The sequence below is a fragment of the Oncorhynchus tshawytscha genome, linkage group LG18, assembly GCF_018296145.1.
Source record: "Oncorhynchus tshawytscha isolate Ot180627B linkage group LG18, Otsh_v2.0, whole genome shotgun sequence".
Lineage (NCBI taxonomy): Eukaryota > Metazoa > Chordata > Actinopteri > Salmoniformes > Salmonidae > Oncorhynchus > Oncorhynchus tshawytscha.
The window spans coordinates 3,997,210-4,018,769 of NC_056446.1; the positions used below are offsets into that span (position 1 = coordinate 3,997,210).

The 21,560-nt window shown below is 42.1% G+C and overlaps 1 protein-coding gene across 1 annotated transcript; it reads left to right on the forward strand.

Annotated features, from left to right (window-relative positions):
* Nucleotides 1-2,890: 2,890 nt before the first annotated feature.
* Nucleotides 2,891-16,592, forward strand: LOC121839962 (zinc finger protein 2 homolog; the record flags this gene model as incomplete). The annotated part of the gene is made up of 2 exons (XM_042300596.1): nt 2,891-3,625; nt 15,307-16,592. Coding segments are annotated over exons 1-2 (1,788 nt in total), but the record flags the coding sequence as incomplete, so codon positions are not given.
* Between the last annotated feature and the right edge of the window lie 4,968 nt (nt 16,593-21,560).

Below are 21,560 nucleotides of genomic sequence, written 5' to 3' on the forward strand. Positions count from 1 at the left end.
GCCATGTGGACCTAGGGTTTGATTCAGACACTGACAGTGTACCAGGTGGATATTGGGTTATGGTCAGTGAGCTGGAAGTACCTTAGACCATTCTGAACCCAACTAACAAAATCCAACTAAAACATGACTGCAGATCAAAAGAGCAGAGACATACAGAATGATGGCAGGGAAAATCCCTAACCCCCAAAATAGATAGATTCCAGATGTCAGTTAGCAGCAGTAAGCCAAGGTGGAAAAGTTACAAAACTTCCGTAGTCTACTTCACAGAGAACATGCTGAAGAGTAGTTATGGGGAAACAAAGCTTCCTGAAGCATTGACGCTTTCAGCCTGTTGTGTCAAAAATAGGTTCATTACTCAAGGCTTTGAGCAACACAGAATTTATAACAGCCACATTTTTATAGATGATGTCCCACACCATAGCGCGTGCGCAGCGTAGCCTTTATGTCATCTACTAAACCACTGACCGTGTCCGAGAGCATCAAATCCATGCTGCATTGTGGGTAAACCGTTACTGGCTGACTGTTTTATAAATAATGATGAGTAGTTATTTATGATGCAAGGTTATTTGTAGATCAGTCAGTCAGCAGTCACCTGCACTGTCGCCTGCAATGTTGAACAAGCCCATTACCAAACCAATCAGGTGGTTGTTTGACGAAATGAATCGGGTTGATTTCCTTTGGCATTTTGAGCCCACGGCAAGAAGGCACCTGCGCCTACCCTGTTAACGGGTTCCCACTAGATAACACAACCACACAGTTCATGAAAAGCATGAGGTGTGGTTAATGTTTGCAAACTTGAGCTAGATATGGACCTAGTGTGACCTTCCTGGTCCCGTCCCTCAAGTCAGTGAGTCAACACAGGAAGGAGCAACGGATGGATAGTTCATTTATTTCCAAAGCTGCAATGATGGGACACACACAGTATGGATGAATGATCAGTAGTGACAGGATATAAATAGCACTCCCACAACAATTCTCCATAAATCTGCCCTATAATATACTAACAAAAAAACAATTGAAATGTCTATCAAAGTCATTGTGATCGTATAGTGGATTTAACAATTCCTAATAATTCTTAATTTACTATAATAAAAATGAATACATTGTTTCCATGTGTCTAATACTCACTTCATCAGAATAAACTATCATCCATTTTAGTATTAAAATATATCAAAATAACCTGAAATATGACTCAATGTCCCCCTCTGGTGGCGAAGAAGTATAATACACCTCAACTAACAAAACCGGGATAATAAACTGGCTGGTGTTCATGAGTTTATAAAACAGACTTTATACATGTGTCATAAATTACCTGTATTGACGGGACACACTGTGTGGATGAATGATCAGCAGTCGACAGGGTAAAAATAGCACTCCTAAAGAAGATGCATTTTCCAGTTAGCTACCAACTTGAAAGAGGTAACTTTAGCATAAAACCCACATGGAAAACGGAGATTTGGCAAATAACATATAAAGAGAGGCTTATTTGATGCCAAACCAACAACAGTAGTAACTAAAACATACATTGTTAATGTATGATGTAAAAGGTGGATTTTATGATGTAATGTCAACGTTTTACATTTCTATCCCTGGACCATTCATTTTTCTATTTACCCACAGCAATTCTCCATAAACCTGCTGTGGATTACCCAGAAAACCATACCTTTATCACTGAGGTGGAACGTTTAAATTCTTTGGCGTACACATCACAGACAAACTTAAATGGTCCACCCACACAGACAGTGTGGTGATAAAGGCGCAACAGCACCTCTTCAACCTCAGGAGGCTGAAGAAATTTGGCTTGTCAAGTAAAAACCTGACAAACTTTTACAGATGCACAGTCGAGAGCATCCTGACGCGCTGTATCACCGCCTGGTACGGAAACTGACCCGCCCTCAACTGCAAGGCTCGCATCACCGGGGGCAAACTGCTTGCCCTCCAAGACACCTACAGCACCTGATGTCACAGAAAGGCCGAAAAGATCATCAAGGACAACCACCCGAGCCACTGCCTGTTCAATGCTGGGACTGAGAGACTGAAAAACAGCTTCTATCTATCTCACTAGCTCAGAGAGGCTGCTGGCTACATTGAGACTCAAATCACTGGCCACTTTAATAAATGGATCACTAGTCACTTTAAACAATGACACTTTAATCATGTTAAGATATCTTACATTACTCATATCACATGTATATACTGTATTTTATACCATCTACTGCACCTTGCCTATGCCTTGCCATCGATCATCCATATATTTATATGTACATATTCTTATTCACCCCTTTAGATTTGTGTGTATTAGGTAGTTGTTGAGGAATTGTTAGATTACTTGTTCGATATTACCACAATGTCGGAACTAGAAGCACAAGCATTTTGCTACACTCACATTAACATCTGCTAACCATGTGCACGTGACCAATAACATTTGATTTGATTTGAGTGTATAAGACAATGTAAACACACTACTCGAACAGGAGGTGACATAATACCCATTTCATGCAGGAATTTAACAACTTAATTACACCGTTACACTTAACATACAAACTCGGTAGCACAGAGTAGATCCTCCATATGACGTTGAGAAATAGTGCATTGTGGGTAGTTTAGAAGATAACCCCAAATAAATTAATACATATGAAATAACGCAAAAAACATAACTGTTTATACTTATAAGTAACCAGATGGTGAATACAACTAGGTTACTAAGTCTTTAACCACACTGTATTGTTACACTGGTGAGTAAAAAAATCGTGCTTCCTACACTTTAACTTGTTGTCTGAAAATAAAATGTACATTTTACTCAACTGCGTTACCCACTCCAGTCAGCAGGTGGCGGTATGTGGCTTTAAGGTGATGCTGTTGGTGTGACGTATAATCTAGTGGACGGAACGCTTCTTTCAACAGCAGCAACAGTTAGTCAGCCACCTCGGTAGCTTGCTATCCAAAATAGCTGAACCAATAAACCTCTTTAGACGATTTAGTTTATATTAGCCACTGTTTTAAACCAACTTCTGTCGTCTAGTTAGTTATCCTATTTAATATCATATTTACAGTGTTGTTGTTTTTAGTCAGTTAGCGGGCTGGTTAAATTAGCATTAGCTTAGCTAGCTAACATCTCCAACCATGAGTTCACTAAGCTACTGTCCTGGTAAAGAAGAGGAGGTCTGCTGGACGGAGAATGAAGCTCTCATCAAAGAGGAGGGAGGAGAGGCTGTTACAATACAAAAAGTAGATGCTGAGGCTGTTACAGTGAAAGAAGAAGAGGAAGACGTTTCAGTGAAAGAAGAGGAAGACGCGTTCAGAGTGAAAGAGGAGAAGGAAGAAGAGGCTGTTACAATACAAAAACAAGTAGACAGTGAGGGTGTTACCGTGAAAGAAGAAGAAAAATACGTTACAGTAAAAGAAGAGGAAGAGGAGTTCAGAGTGAAAGAGGAGGAGGATGTTACAGTAAAAGAAGAGGCCGAGAAAGAGGAAGTTGCAGTTTTTGCAGTGAAAGAGGAGGAGGGGGAGATTACTGTCACATCGAAAAAGGAAGAGGAGGAAACTGGATATCTGGGCCCGGTTTCCCAAACTCATCTTAAGGCATCCAATGGTTCTAACGATGAACGTGCCCTGGTTTACACTCGTAAGTACTGTCTTAAATACAGAGGCATACGCTCTGCAGTTGTTGAACTGATGTGTGGTGTTAAAGGGGAAATATGCAATTGCTACATCAATATTTTAAATGTTTTATTATTTATTTCTAGCCATTGATTCTTGAAGAATATAACACATGCCTCATGAGCTTAGTTCAACTGTTGTACCATCAGAACCCCAAATAACCTTTTTTACTCCAATGTTTAGAAACAATGTAAACCAACACTGTATAGCCTCAACATGGTTAAAACTATAATGTTGCTATCATGGATGGTCAGTCCTTGTATCCATGTCTATGAATTTGAGACTAGTTACATTTCTCCAGCCCCATCCATCTTATTAGCAAAACAGTGGTGGAATTACAGCTTTGTTATTGTTTGTACTGCATATTGGTTGATTGATTGTTGTGTGGCTTTTTTAAAGGGGCAACTTAGTTTTCAAACATAAACAAAATGGCAGCCCAGAGACCTGAGCTGTGTTAGAATACTCATACTAACTGTACTATTTGTGACGTGAATGGAGTATATGGTATGCTTATTGGTCATAGTATGATGTAGTTAGTATGCCAAAAGTTCCCGGATGTCGTACTACATTCGCCAAGAATTGGGCGTGGTTGAACTATTTTCAGATTTGAACAAAATGGCGGAAAATACACATCCAAAGTCCGACGGTAGAATAGAACTGACAAATGAACTGATTTTTAACTAATTATGACAAATATTAAGAAAAGGTTGAGCAATGTAATGACTTTTCAAATAAGTCACCTTACACATTGTTAGTTATGCTATGCGGTTTTAAGGATAGCGTATCTTCACAGCTGTATGTACCAGTTTGTCAACTAGCTACCTAATGTTAGGTAATACATCAAACTTGCCAGTATATTTACTATATTCTAACTAACTATCCAACATTTATTGACTTGATTATTAAAACCTGTTAAGCTTCCCCCCTACTTTTTCGGAAATTCTGTTAAAAATCGCGCAACATTTTGGCGTCCTGCTACTCAGGCCAGGAATATAGTATATGCATATGATTAGTATGTGTGGATAGAAAACACTCAGACGTTTCCAAAACTGTTTAAATCACGGCTGTGACTATAACAGAACGTCTGTTTCATCGAAAAGCGCAGGAAAATCTGATCACTGGAGATGGAAAAAAATATCCATGCGCCACTCCCATGAATTGTTAAAGGTGAACCGTAATATATGAGGCCAAGCTTGCAGTACCTACAGCTACCACAGGATCTATAGAGTCTCCTCATTTGAATCTGAATTGATTCTTGGTAGATCCGCCCAAAGGGAACCGATTCTCTCCGACCACCGACCCGAGGCATTGTCTCTGTGTTTTTCCGGACATTTTTCCACACGGCAGGCTATCGAATTTACATCGCCTCCTGATGATTTTTATAGCTTATTAACGTGTAGTTATACCTAAAGTTGCATTAGAAAGGTATTTCTGTTTTGTGAAAGTTTATCGTCGAATTTTTAACTTTTAAAAAATGACGTTACGTTATGAAACGCTCTTTTTTCCGTTTTCCACACAGTCTTCATAGATCGATATCTAGGCTATATATGGACCGATTTAATCCAAAAAAAGACCCAGTATTGATTATGGGACATCAAGGTGTGCAAAGAAAGAAGATGGTCAAAGGTAATTAATGTTTTATATTTTATTGTGCGGTTTGTGTAGCGCCGACTATGCTAATTATTTTGTTTACATCCCCTACGGGTCTTTTGGGGTGTTGCATGCTATCAGATAATAGCTTCTCATGCTTTCGCCGAAAAGCATTTTAAAAATCTGACACGGTGGCTAGATTCACAATGACTGTAGCTTTATTTTAATACCAAACATGTGTATTTTAATGAACGTTTGCGTTTTAACTAATACTATTAGCATGTAGCGTCGCGCATGTGCATTTCTAGAGCTCTAGGTGGGACGTCTGCGTCTCAAGTAAGCTCAAGAGGTTAATTTAACGTCATTCTTAGCCAATGGACATTGTTAATTTGGGTGCGTTCATAAATTCGCTCTGATGAATTTACTGAAGCTCAACACCCGTTGAATATGGCCGGTGTCAGTAAACGTCTGCAAAAAAGCTCAAATTAAGTTGTTGCCAGCAGCACAGTTAGTCACCAACGTTCTGGATAACATGGAAACCTCCTAACCAGCTCTGCTAGGGAAAGTAAAATGGTCAGAGTGAGGTGTTCTCTGATTTGTGTTTAGCAAGCTATCCAACGTTAGCCAGTTAGCTTGGGTGCTTTACTGTCGTTGTGAGGTCAGAATGCTTGGATCGACCCTACTTCTCAGCCATATAGTATTAGTTTTACAAACAGTGGCGTTATACGAGCTCATGTTTTGGTTTCTGATGGGGTAATACAGTTCAAACATTTGAGGTATTTATAAGTTATACTTTTCAAGAATCAATGGTTATATTGTAAATGGGTCTTTAACTTCCAGTGAAGATTCCCTGTGGGGTTCAAATTGTGAGAGCTGTTGATAAGTCATGATATAATATTCTGGAAATTACTTTCATGCCATTACATTGAAGGTGAAAGTTGGTATTTTCTTAGCAAGGTGTTGCTGAAATACTGTTAGCCGCTAATCGCTAGCTAGCTTGCTAAACATATTAAGAGTCAAACGTAGCTAGCTAATACTGCCTGGTGCCAGTGCTTTTGTAGGCCTAGATAAGCATGTTTGTGCAGCGGTATCTTATCAGAGAGGTATGAATATGTTGGCTAGCTAGCCGGCTACATGAAGTAAGAAAACAACATGTAAAGTAACATCTAATTAGGGTCACCTGGAAACACTGACCAACACTTTGGTTCTTACCATGTCTTCTTCTCTGAGGTTTATTGTCAGACTACACTCATCAGGTGTATTGCTGCCCCCAAAACACCTACTGTACAGGGTTGTAAAATAAACACCTACTGTACGGGGTTGTACAATATACCCCCAAAACACCTACTGTACGGGGTTGTAAAATATACCCCCAAAACACCTACTGTACACAGGTTTGTAAAATATACCACCAAAACACCTACTGTATGGGGTTGTAAAATATACCCCCAAAACAATCATACCAATTACAAAAAATACAAATTAACAGTTTGACTAGTGCAATTTCTCACTTGCGCTATAAACACAACAAAGTCCACCTTCACTATTAGTGTGTTGGGATCCTTCTCCTGCATGGCTTCACTGCAGACTGTGGGACATCCACTACCTTCTCCTCTCCTCACCCCTTCAGCTATTTTCACTGCCTCCACATAGGACACCTGCTGTATGGGCCTGATCCTAGCTACTGTGACCTCCTTCATCCATACAGGGCACTCCGGGAACTTTGGAGTGTGATTCCCACAATTACAACATGCTTCATCTGACATTTATTCCTTTGACAAACACTTGCCACATGTCCAAACATTTTTACAATTGTAACACTGCAGCGGCTTCTGTATATCTTACTTACCAATGTTTTACATAAGATGGGAGAACCACTTCACCAAACCACAGTAAAACCTTCTGTCTATCATTTGTTTTAATCAACGTGCGTCTACCTGAAATGTTACCCCTAAACCACACAAAGCTTTCCCCTTTTGCGCTATTGACACACAATCAGCATCATACCGTTCCTGGTCACTTGAAACGATTCCACTTTACCTAATTCATCCTTCACCATCTTTGAGACCGTGAACGGGTCACCCAAAAAACATCCTTGCTGATGACTCCCACTTCAACCATAAACTGCTGTTCATGACCAACTTTAACCCTTTTCACTCCACTGTTCTTCACCATCGTCCACTCATTCTCAACAACTGTACAGAGTCAATGTGTGGGGGTCCCGGTTAGTTGAGGTAATATGTACATATAGGTAGAGATAAAGTGACTGCATAGATAATAACAACAGAGCGTAGCAGCGGTGTAAAAAGGTGGGGAGGGGCAGTGCAAATAGTCTGGGTAGACATTTGATTAGATGTTCAGGAGTCTTATGGCTTGGGGAAAGAAGCTGTTTAGAAGCCGCTTGCCGTGCTGTAGCAGGGAGAACAGTCTATGACTAGGGTGGCTGGAGTCTTTGACAATTTTTAGGACCTTCCTCTGACACAGCCTGGTATAGAGGTCATGGATGGCAGGAAGCTTGGCCCCAGTGATGTACTGTGCCATTCGCACTACCCTCTGTAGTGCCTTGCGGTCAGAGGCCGAGCAGTTGCCATACAAGGCAGTGATGCAACCAGTCGGGATGCTATTGATGGTGCAGCTGTAGAACCTTTTGAGGATCTGAGGACCCATGCCACATCTTTTCAGTCTCCTGAGGGGAAATACGTTTTATCGTGCCCTTTTCACAACTGTCTTGGTGTGCTTAGACCATGTTAGTTTGTTGGTGATGTGCTGACCTGCTCAACTACAGCCCCGTTGATGAGAATGGGGGCGTGCTCGGTCCTCTTTTTCCTGTAGTCCACAATCATCTCCTTAGTCTTGATCACGTTTCCTTGCACCACACGGCCAGGTCTCTGACCTCCCTATAGGCTGTCTCGTCGTTGATCAGGCCTACCACTGTTGTCATCGGCAAACTTAATGATGATGTTGGAGTTGTGCCTGGTTGTGCGGTCATGAGTGAACACGGAGTACTGGACGGGACTGAGCACGCATCCCTTAGGGGCCCCTGTGTTGAGGATCAGCATGGCGGATGTGTTGTTACATACACTTACAACATGGGGGCGGCCCATCAGGAAGTACAGGATCCAGTTGCAGAGGGAGGTGTTTAGTCCCAGGTTCCTTAGTTTATTGATGAGCTTTGAGGGAACGATGGTGTTGAATGCTTAGCTGTAGTCAATGAACAGCATTCTGACATAGGTGTTCCTTTTGTCCAGGTGGGAAAGGGCAGTGTGGAGTGCAATAGAGATTGCATCATCTGTGGATCTGTTAGGGCGGTATGCAAATTGAAGTGGGTCTAGGGTTTCTGGGATAATGTTGTTGATGTGAGCCGTGACCAGCCTTTCAAAGCACTTCATGGCTACAAACGTGAATGCTATAGGTCGGTAGTCATTTAGGCAGGTTACATTCGTGTTCTTGGGCACAGGGACTATGGTGGTCTGCTTAAAACATGTTGGTATTACAGACTCGGACAGGGAGAGGTTGAAAATATCAGTGAAGACACTTGCCGGTTGGTCAGCACATGCTCACAGTAAACATCCTGGTAATCCGTCTGGCCCTGCGGCCCTGTGAATGTTGACCTGTTTAAAGGTCTTACTCACATCGGCTGCGTAGAGCGTGATCACACAGTCTTCCGGAACAGCTGGTGCTCTCATGCACGTGTCGGTGTTATTTGCCGTAGTTTAGCTCATCTGCTAGGCTTGTGTCACTGGACATCTATCGGCTGTGCTTCCCTTTGTAGTCTGTAATGGTTTGCAAGCCCTGCCACATCCAACGAGCGTCAGAGCCTTTGTAGTACGATTCGATCTTATTGACACTTTGCCTGTTTGATGGTTCGTCGGAGGGCATAGCGGGATTTTTTATAAGCTTCCGGGTTAGAGTCCCGCTCCTTTAAAGCAGCAGCTCTAGCCTTTAGCTCAGTGCGGATGTTGCCTGTAATCCATGGCTTCTGGTTGGGGTATGTACGTACGGTCACTGTGGGGACAACGTCATTGATGCACTGATTGATGAAGCCAATGACCTTTGTGGTGTACTCCTGAATGCTATCGGAGGAATCCTGGAACATATTCCAGGCTGTGCTAGCAAAACAGTTCTGTAGCTTAGCATCTGCTTCATCTGACCACTTTTTTATTGATAGAGTCACTGGTGCTTCTTGCTTTAATTTGAGCTTGTAAGCAGGAATCAGGGGGATGGCGCCAACAGAGATGGCCGCCTCGCTTCGCGCTCCTAGGAAACTATGCAGTGTTTTGTTTTTTTACGTGTTATTTCTTACATTAGTACCCCAGGTCATCTTAGGTTTCATTACATACAGTCGAGAAGAACTACTGAATATAAGATCAGCGTACACTCACCATCAGTACGACCAAGAATCTGTTTTTCGTGACGCGGATCCTGTGTTCTGCCTTTCAACCGGGACAACAGAATGGATCCTATGCGGCGACCCAAAAAAACGACTCCGAAAAAGAGGGAAACGGGGCGGTCTTCTGGTCAGACTCCGGAGACGGGCACATCGTGCACCACTCCCTAGCATTCTTCTCGCCAATGTCCAGTCTCTTGACAACAAGGTTGATGAAATCCGAGCAAGGGTAGCATTCCAGAGGGACATCAGAGACTGTAACGTTCTTTGCTTCACGGAAACATGGCTCACTGGAGAGACGCTATCCGAGGCGGTGCAGCCAGCGGGTTTCTCCACGCATCGCGCCGACAGAAACGACCATCTTTCTGGTAAGAAGAGGGGCGGGGGCGTATGCCTTATGGCTAACGAGACATGGTGTGACGAAAGTAACATACAGGAACTCAAATCCTTCTGTTCACCTGATTTAGAATTCCTCACAATCAAATGTAGACCTCATTATCTACCAAGAGAATTCTCTTCGATTATAATCACAGCCGTATATATCCCCCCCAAGCAGACACATCGATGGCTCTGAACAAACTTTATTTGACTCTTTGCAAACTGGAATCCATTTATCCGGAGGCTGCATTCATTGTAGCTGGGGATTTTAACAAGGCTAATCTGAAAACAAGACTCCCTAAATTTTATCAGCATATCTATTGCGCAACCAGGGGTGGAAAAACCTTGGATCATTGTTACTCTAACTTCCGCGACGCATATAAGGCCTGGCCCCGCCCTCCTTTCGGAAAAGCTGACCACGACTCCATTTTGTTGAACCCCGCCTACAGACAGAAACTAAAACAAGAGGCTCCCACGCTGAGGTCTGTCCAACGCTGGTCCGACCAAGCTGACTCCACACTCCAAGACTGCTTCCATCACATGGACTGGGATATGTTTCGTATTGCGTCAGATAACAATATTGACGAATACGCTGATTCGGTGTGCGAGTTCATTAGAACGTGCGTTGAAGATGTCGTTCCCATATCAACGATTAAAACATTCCCTAACCAGAAACCGTGGATTGATGGCAGCATTCGCGTGAAACTGAAAGCGCGAACCACTGCTTTTAATCAGGGCAAGGTGACTGGTAACATGACCGAATACAAACAGTGCAGCTATTCCCTCCGCAAGGCTATCAAACAAGCTAAGCGTCAGTACAGAGACAAAGTAGAATCTCAATTCAACGGCTCAGACACAAGAGGCATGTGGCAGGGTCTACAGTCAATCACGGACTACAAGAAGAAATCCAGCCCAGTCACGGACCAGGATGTCTTGCTCCCAGGCAGACTAAATAACTTTTTTGCCCGCTTTGAGGACAATACAGTGCCACTGACATGGCCTGCAACGAAAACATGCGGACTCTCCTTCACTGCAGCCGACCTAAACCGGAACATGCTTAACACTCCAGCCATCCTACAATCTAAGCTTGATGTCCTCAATCTCACACAAATTATCAATGAACCTACCAGGTACCTCACTAAAGCCGTAAACACGGGCACCCTCATAGATATCGTCCTAACCAAGTTGCCCTCTAAATACGCTTCTGCTGTCTTCAACCAAGATCTTAGCGATCACTGCCTCATTGCCTGCATCCGTAATGGGTCAGCGGTCAAACGACCTCCACTCACCACTGTCAAACGCTCCCTGAAACACTTCAGCGAGCAGTTCTTTCTAATCGACCTGGCCGGGGTATCCTGGAAGGAAATTGATCTCATCCCGTCAGTAGAGGATGCCTGGTTATTTTTTAAATGCCTTCCTAACCATCTTAAATAAGCATGCCCCATTCAAGAAATTTAGAACCAGGAACAGATATAGCCCTTGGTTCTCCCCAGACCTGACTGCCCTTAACCAACAAAAAAACATCCTATGGCGTTCTGCATTAGCATCAAACAGCCCCCATGATATGCAGCTATTCAGGGAAGCTAGAAACCAATATACACAGGCAGTTAGAAAAGCCAAGGCTTGCTTTTTCAAGCAGAAATTTGCTTTCTGCAACACTAACTCAAAGTTCTGGATCACTGTAAAGTCCATGGAGAATAAGAACACCTCCTCCCAGCTGCCCAATGCACTGAAGATAGGAAACACTGTCACCACTGATGAATCCACTATAATTGAGAACTTCAATAAGCATTTTTCTACGGCTGGCCATGCTTTCCACCTGGCTACCCCTACCCCGGTCAACAGTACTGCACCCCCCACAGCAACTCGCCCAAGCCTTCCCTATTTCTCCTTCTCCCAAATCCAGTCAGCTGATGTTCTGAAAGAGCTGCAAAATCTGGACCCTGACAAATCAGCCGGGCTAGACAATCTGGACCCTTTCTTTCTAAAATTATCTGCCGAAATTGTTGCCACCCCTATTACTAGCCTGTTCAACCTCTCTTTCGTGTCGTCTGAGATTCCCAAAGATTGGAAAGCAGCTGCGGTCATCCCCTCTCTTCAAAGGGGGGGGACACTCTTGACCCAAACTGCTACAGAGCTACATCTATCCTACCCTGCCTTTCTAAGGACTTCGAAAGCCAAGTCAACAAACAGATTACCGACCATTTCGAATATCACCATACCCTCTCTGCTATGCAATCTGGTTTCAGAGCTGGTCATGGGTGCACCTCAGCCACGCTTAAGGTCCTAAACGATATCTTAACCGCCATCGATAAGAAACATTACTGTGCAGCCGTATTCATTGATCTGGCCAAGGCTTTCGACTCTGTCAATCACCACATCCTCGTCGGCAGACTCGACACCCTTGGTTTCTCAAATGATTGCCTCGTCTGGTTCACCAACTCCTTCTCTGATAGAGTTCAGTGTGTCAAATCGGAGGGTCTGTTATCTGGACCTCTGGCAGTCTCTATGGGGGTTCAATTATTGGACCGACTCTCTTCTCTGTAAACATCAATGATGTCGCTCTTGCTGTTGGTGAGTCTCTGATCCACCTCTACGCAGACGACACCATTCTGTATACTTCTGGCCCTTCTTTGGACACTGTTAACAACCCTCCAGGCAAGCTTCAATGCCATACAACTCTCCTTCCGTGGCCTCCAATTGCTCTTAAGTATAAGTAAAACTAAATGCATGCTCTTCAACCGATCGCTGCCTGCACCTGCCCGCCTGTCCAACATCACTACTCTGGACGGCTCTGACTTAAAATACGTGGACAACTACAAATACTTAGGTGTCTGGTTAGACTGTAAACTCTTCTTCCAGACCCACATCAAACATCTCCAATCCAAAGTTAAATCTAGAATTGGCTTCCTATTTCACAACAAAGGATCCTTCACTCATGCTGCCAAACATACCCTTATAAAACTGACCATCCTACCAATCCTCGACTTTGGCGATGTCATTTACAAAATAGCCTCCAATACCTACTCAACAAATTGGATGCAGTCTATCACAGTTCCATCCGTTTTGTCACCAAAGCCCCATATACTACCCACCATTGCGACCTGTACGCTCTCGTAGGCTGGCCCTCGCTTCATACTCATCGCCAAACCCACTGGCTCCATGTCATCTACAAGATTCTGCTAGGTAAAGTCCCCCCTTATCTCAGCTCGCTGGTCACCATAGAATCACCCACCTGTAGCACGCGCTCCAGCAGGTATATCTCTCTGGTCACCCCCAAAACCAATTCTTTCTTTGGCCGCCTCTCCTTCCAGTTCTCTGCTTCCAATGACTGGAACGAACAACAAAAATCTCTGAAACTGGAAACACTTATCTCCCTCACTAGCTTTAAGCACCAGCTGTCAGAGCAGCTCACATATTGCTGCACCTGTACATAGCCCATCTATAATGTAGCCCAAGCAACTACCTCTTTCCCTACTGTATTTATTTTATTTATTTATTTATTTTGCTCCTTTGCACCCCATTATTTTTATTTCTACCTTGCACATTCTTCCACTGCAAATCTACCATTCCAGTGTTTTACTTGCTATATTGTATTTACTTTGCCACCATGGCCTTTTTCTGCCTTTACCTCCCTTATCTCACCTCATTTGCTCACATGGTATGTAGACTTGTTTCTACTGTATTATTACTCCATGTGTAACTCTGTGTTGTTGTATGTGTCGAACTGCTTTGCTTTATCTTGGCCAGGTCGCAATTGTAAATGAGAACTTGTTCTCAACTTGCCTACCTGGTTAAATAAAGGTGAAATAAAATTAAAAAATTAAAAATAACCAGTCAGCTGTATGTTGATAATGTTGTTGTTTAGCCACGACTCCATGAATCATAAGATATTACAGTTTTGAATGTTCCTTTGGTAGTTTATTCTTCCGCGTAGGTCATCAATTTTACTTTCCAAAGATTGCACGTTTGCTAGCAGAATGGAAGGAAGTGGGGGTTTATTCGATCGCCTACAAATTCTCAGAACGCAGCCTGCCCTTTCGCCCCTGTTTCTCCGCCTTCTCTTCACGCAATTAACGGGGATCTGGGCCCCGGGAAAGCAGTATATCGTTCACGTCGGGCTCGTCGGACTTATTAAAGGAAAAAATGATTCTGCCAGTCCGTGGTGAGTAATCGCAGTTTTAATGTCCTGAAGTTATCTTCGGTCATAAGAGACGGTAGCGACAACATTATGTGCAAAATAAGTTTAAAAAATAAGTTCCAAACAACGTAAAGAAACTATCAAAAAAACACAATTGGTTGAGAATACGTAAAACGTCAGCCTTGCTCTCCGTCTTAAAGATAGTTATACCATGCTCCACATTTGATCCAACCTCCCTAAACAAATTGATGTTTTTAATGTTTGTTGTCTACTTGATTTCCAGTAAGGTCTCGTTAGTCTGTTAGGACACAGAGATTCTTAGCTCATAATGTGTAGAGAACTGTTCCTTGATGTATAAGCTATTGTACAACACACAGAGCTAATTTCCTTTATTCAGGACATTTAGAATGACAACACATTACAGAGTAGCCTAGTGGGATTATTCACAAAATTATCTGGTGATCAGGTTATGAAATGTCATGACAAAGACATTTTAGTTTCCATGTTTCACCAAAAATATTACATGATTTATAGTCCTAGGTCTATGTTGTTAGGTGAAGTTATGGGCCAATTTGGCATACACAACGTGTACAAACACTCATTGTCAGGCTAATGGAAAAGCTATCCAAAGAGCATTTTACTTGTTGAAGTATAAAGCAGTTGATTTGCGGCAATAACACAAACATTATATTAAGCAGGAGATTCAAACGAGCCTTACAATTAAAATCCAAAGTTGTAATATTCAGAACACATAGTGGAAAAACTAAAACCTTCGTACAAAACTAGCGGTTTCCACATTAGCAGGGAGGAGTTTCTACAACCAAATTGCCTGCGCATTGTCCTCCTGACACAATTTTTGCATACACAGAAAGGGGCCCATATTGGAGACCAATAGTTGTCTGGCACACTGCTTAGGATTTCACAACTTTATTATAACTGAACAGTCATCGATGTTACTATTAATGTGAAAACAAGACAAAATATGACTTGTTGCTAACTTGACTGTCTTAATTGTCAAATAATTTAACAGACGTCAATTATTGTACAACTTCATGGGTACGCTCTGGGCATCACCTTTCACCTCAAATAAACAATGGATTTCTGCTGTTGTGGGCCTTTAACCATCTCTCTGACTTTGTTGTTCACTCAGGAGAGAGACAGGACTATCGTGGATCATCTGGGGAGCCTCAACAACCTCATGATGCTGACGAGGCAGAGAAGAGTCTCTCCAGATCAGAACACCTCAAGAAACACCAGCAGAGACCCACAGGAAAGAAATCTCATTGCTGCTCTGACTGTGGGAAATGTTGCAAATATTCATCAGACCTTAAAATACACCAGCGAGTACACACAGGAGAGAAATCTCACCACTGTTCAGATTGTGGGAAAAGCTTTTCAACATCACAGATTTTGAAGCTGCACCAGAGAACACACACAGGAGAGAAACCTCATAGCTGTGATCAATGTGGGAAGAATTTTACTCAGTCAGGCTCCCTGAAATCACACCAGAAACTACACACAGGAGAGAAACCTTATAGCTGTATTCAATGTGGGAAGAGTTTTACTACTTCTAGCAATCTGACTATACACCAGAGAACACACACAGGAGAGAGATCATTTAGTTGTAATCAATGTGGGAAGAGTTTTGTTCAGTCTAGCGATCTGACAGTACACCAGAGAACACACACAGGAGAGAAACCTTTTCGCTGTGATCAATGCGGGAAGAGTTTTATTACATCTAGCTATCTGAATATACACCAGCGGACACACACAGGAGAGAAATCTTATAGCTGTGATCAGTGCGGTAAGAGTTTTATTACATCTAGCCAGCTGACTACACACCAGCGAGTACACACAGGAGAGAAATTTCACCACTGTTCAGGTTGTGGGAAAAGCTTTTCTACATTACAGACTTTGAAGCTGCACCAGAAAACACACACAGGAGAGAAATCGTATAGCTGTGATCAATGTGGGAAAGGTTTTATTACATCTAGCAATCTGACTATACACCAGCGAACACACACAGGAGAGAAACCTTATAGCTGTAATCAATGTGGGAAGAGTTTTAATACATCTAGCCATCTGACTACACACCAGCGAGTACACACAGGAGAGAAGCTTCACCACTGCTCAAATTGTGGGAAAAGCTTTTCAACATCACAGTCTTTGAAGCTACACCAGAGAACACACACAGGAGAGAACCCTTATAGCTGTATTCAATGTGGGAAGAGTTTTACTACATCTAGGAATCTGACTATATGCCAGAGAACACATACAGGAGAGAGGTCCTTTAGTTGTAATCAATGTGGGAAGAGTTTTGTTCAGTCTAGCGATCTGACAGTACACCAGAGAACACACACAGGAGAGAAATCTTATAACTGTGATCAGTGTGACAAGAGATACTCTGATAAAAGATCTCTGATCAAACATCAGAAAATACATGAAGGAGTTGTTTCATGATATCAATTAAATCATTTCACAATGTAGAATGTTTTTAACATTGTAGTAGGAGTATTTTAAGGAATGTCACAATGTAGAACCCTAAATGTTTGCCCCATTCAATTGATTTCAGCATGATTTGGATATTAGCCTCTGGAAAAATCCAGGGTCTGAATTGAATGAGTACTATTTATTATGATTTAACAAAAAGTGATTAACACAAAAAGAGCTGTGTTTCAATTACCATGTTGGTGACCCACTTGAATCAAAATGCAACACTTCAAAATGTAACTAGCTGTTTACCACGTTGGTGACCCACTTGAATCAAAATGCAACACTTCAAAATGTAACTAGCTGTTTACCATGTTGGTGACCCACTTGAATCAAAATGCAACACTTCAAAATGTAACTAGCTGTTTACCACGTTGGTGACCCACTGGAATCAAAATGCACACTTCAAAATGTAGCTAGCTACAAATTGTCCTCTAACCAGTGATGTACACATTATTCCCAGATTATGTGTGGTTTTTGAGCTGTTTTTACATCTCCCTCCTCTCGCACAATTGATTTCAACATGATATCGATGAGTGATGACAAATAAGTGTTGTGTTCCTTTGTTTCGCAACCCCTAAATTTAAATGCATCACTCCAAAATGTAGCTGACTGTCTTGTTTTATGATTCCATGCATCACCATTAAGTGAATTGTTGCCAAAGAGGTGTACATTTGGTTTTGATATTTCATATTTACAATTCATGTAACATTTAGTAATCATAAATATTTATACAACCAACTGACAATTTTCGGGTATAATTATATTGACATTGTTGCCCTGCTTTTATAATATCAGGGTTAATTCCGAGTGAACCCTTAAAAGAGAGAGAAGCCCCGCAGTGAGGTGGAAAGTTACTTCGGATATTGCAGGAGTTTCCTCTTGATATCAGACATGTCCGGGGTAAGGACAACTTGGTTGCTGATTGTCTCAAGGGTGGGCAGTCAAAAACATTTGTGTTTTGCGTTTAGCCAGTGGATCCCAATTGATTTTGACTGCACGTTTTTCTGTATTGGAGATTAGTTTTGTTTGGGCTCTAGAGTTCTAGAAGCAAACCATTACATTGTAGAAAAATATATTTCGAATTACATGTTTTTTTAAATATATATTTTTATTGTTGTCAGCGAGGTGTTACAGGCTTTGGTTTTTCCATTTATGTTTTGAGGTTGGACTTTTAATGCTTATAGCTCGTAGGGCGCACTGATTGGTGTCACCTCGTTAGTCAGTATGTGTTACTCCTTGCTGGCTTGTCCATCTCGTTAGTGGGAAGGTCTTTCACCTGAGCTGGTCCAAGTTCTATTTAAGAGTGTCTGGCTCAGTGCTCCAGTTGTCTTGATAGATGTGGAGCGGCAACACCTTTAGTTGCGCTACGTTTTTGGTTTGCTTCCTGTCTTTAAGTGGTGTGGGTTTTTCTTTTGTTTGACTCTTCTTCGGCAGATTTAGTGGGTCTCATGGTGGGTGTCTTTTAGGTCACAGTTTTTGTTACTCGTCAACATTCAGAGCCCCTCCTAAAAAACAAGCCTATATTTTGGATTGGATATTGCATCCAATTCATATTTTAATCAATGCTCATTAGTCTGTTTTTTTATCTTATGTTTGTGTACTAAATATTTGTTTATTTTCATATTTTTTTCCTATGAAGCCTTTGTGTTGCATCCATATCTGAAATGTACTGTATATATAAAGCTTGATTTGAACATATTGTAAGACAAATGAACCCAATGACCGACCAATCAAGACTTACGTCAAACCAATATGTGTAACAGCAACACGTATCTTGGTCCATCTTAGTATGAAAAACAGTACCAATCCCACTTTTCCAGCTTGCTGAAGGTGTGGTGGAGTGGTAAACACCACCCCTGGCTCTACCAGGGGCTTGAGGTGGTCTCCCACAGCTCTGCTTATGTTCTGTGGCCTTGCCGTTCCATTTCTTGACTGTCCCTGTAACACAGAAACACATTTAGTCATATTATATTAAACACTCAAAGTAATGGATATGGAGCATCTTCGGCCTCAGTTACACCTGGCACCTAAATGTGACTTCTGTCATCTGATCACGCAGAGCTGCATTAGGTTCAGATCTACCAGGATGGGCCTTTGACACTGTCTGGAGACGGTCAGGCCACTGAGTATGCATAAGCCGTGTGAATGAGTGGGGAAAAGTACCTTTGACACAAATGACCTTCATAATAACAAAGAACAAATGTGTGTGCCTGAGGGGAAAATAACTTTCATTCAGCTAAAAGGGTTGAGAAATTACACCAATATCGGTGGTCAATTTGCACTAATGTAAATAAACATAGATGGAACATATTACCTTTTGCTTTTATGATGAACCACTAAGGCAACATAAATATTTACCATCTAAACCATGTGTGACCTCTCACCTCTGGCTGAAGAAGTGTTCTTCCTAACCAGTCCCTCAACAGTTCTCTGACTGAGCTCCACCCTCACTGGGTCTTCAGGGGAGAGGAAGGCTGAGGAGGGATGGAAGGATGACTGGATCAGTCAGTCAATAAAGTGTAGAGCCGCTGTCTGACAAAATCACTATTTTAGTAGTTCATTAAAGTAAATTAGGCTTCATGACTGCTGAATACCAACTATCAATCACTTAGATCATGTATTTTCAGGTAGAGATACATCCTTGGGACATCCCTAGCCCGTTGAAGTTGACATTTAAAATGGTTAAGGTAGGGTTTAGGGTAGGGATGTCCCAAGGATCCCGGATAGGATTGACCATTGTGCATTATTCTGTCTCTTTTACATAGCAGGTGATGGGTTCTGACTTCTGAACTTGAAAATATGAAATATCCTTATTTTTTGAATGGAACAATAATGTATGTTGATGCTAATATGATGTACAATATTCCATGATGTTTCTATATGATAACAATAGTGTAATATATTTAATATGCAATATACTATTTTTTAACAATTTCACTAATTCATTTTAATTAACTTAATCATTATGACACACCCCTCACTACTGTCATTGGTTACACTAATTACACTGTTTACATAACCTGGTTCAAGTATTCATGACATTACCCTGAGGAAGGCACAGTGATGCCCAAAATGTTGGTAAATACCCATTGAATTGCTGGGAGTTTATATATGGAGTGTGTGACTTTCTTTATTTTGATAGTTTATTCACCGTTAGTCAGCACCTCCACACAAACTGTTTTTCTGGGTGTGAGCCAGCTCATGTTTTTAAAGGCTAGGTAACAACACATCTGCCACGCTGATCCTCAACTCAGGGGTGCGTGCTCAGCCCCCTCCTGTACTCCCTGTTCACTCATGACTGCACGGCCAGGCACAACTCCAACACCATCATTAAGTTTTCCGATGCCATAACAGTGATAGGCCTGATCACTAACAACGACGAGACAGCTTATAGGGAGGTCAGAGACCTGTCCGTGTGGTGTCAGGAAAACAACCACTCCCTCAAAGTGATCAAGACAAAGGAGAGGATTGTGGAGTACAGGAAAAGGAAGACCGAGCACGCCCCCATTCTCATCAACGGGTAGAGAGTGTCAAGTTCCTTGGTGTCCACTTTACTAACAAACTATCATGGTCCAAGCACACCAAGACAGTCGTGAAGAGGAGACAACGCCTATTCCCCCTCAGGAGACAGAAAATATTTAGTATGGGTCCTCAGATCCTCAAAAGGTTCTACAGCTGCACCATTGAGAGCATCCTGACTGGTTGCATCCCTGCCTGGTATGGAACTGCTCTGCCTCCGACCGCAAGGCACTACAGAGGGGAGTGCGTTCAGCCCAGTACATCACTGGGGCCAAGCTTCCTGCCATCCAGGACCTCTATACCAGGCAGTGTCAGAGGAAGTCCCCTTTGTTACCGGTACCGGTACCCTCTGTATATAGTCTAGCTATTGTTATTTAACTTCTACTCTTTAATTACTTGTTCCTTTTATTTCTTATTTTAATTTGTACTTTTAAAAAACTGCATTGTTGGTTAGGGGCTTGTAAGTCAGCATTTCACTGTAAGGTCTACACCTGTTGTATTCGGTGCATGTGACAAATAACATTTGTTAGACCATAGACTCATAGTTCAGAATGAATGACTGACTGCCCAGTTCACCGTCTCACCTCATACTGTATTGGAGCAGCAGCAGCTGACTGCCAGGTTCAACTTCAGTTCACTAGGTTTGGATTATTTCCTCAACTATATTCTTTACCATATATTGTATATCATTTCGAAAAAGCCAACATGGCTTTACACTCTCATTAACGTAAATTTCCAATCTAGAGAAGTTCTCACTTTTGTGATAATGAACCAGCTGACGTTAGCTTCGTTGACGTTAACTAACTAAATAACTAAGGATGGTGACCTGTCCAGACGAGATGTTACAACAAACTGAATCGTCAAAGGAGGTCTTCCTCTTTATATAGCCTGCTACAGCATGCAATACTATTAACTCACAAGGGGGCATAACGTTACATGTACAAAACTATCCCATTTTGGAAACGTTACATGGACAATACTATCCCATTTTGGAAACGTTACATGGACAATACTATCCCATTTTGGAAATGTTACATGTACAATACTATTAATTTACAAGGGGGCATTACGTTACATGTACAATACTATCCCCTTTTGGAAACATGACATGTACAATACTATCCCATTTTGGAAATGTTACATGTATGCCCCCTTGTGGAGGGAAATTAAAAGCTTAAAAGAACCTCCCCAACTCCTCTCATTCTGGGAAGAACCCCTCCCCCCCAACTCCTCTCATACTGGGAATACCTCCCCCCTAACTCCTCTCATACTGGGAATACCTCCCCCTACTCCTTTCATACTTGGAAGAACCCCTCCCCACCAATTCCTCTCATACTGGGAATAAACCCCTCCCCCAACTCCTCTCATACTGGGATGAACCCCCCAATTCCT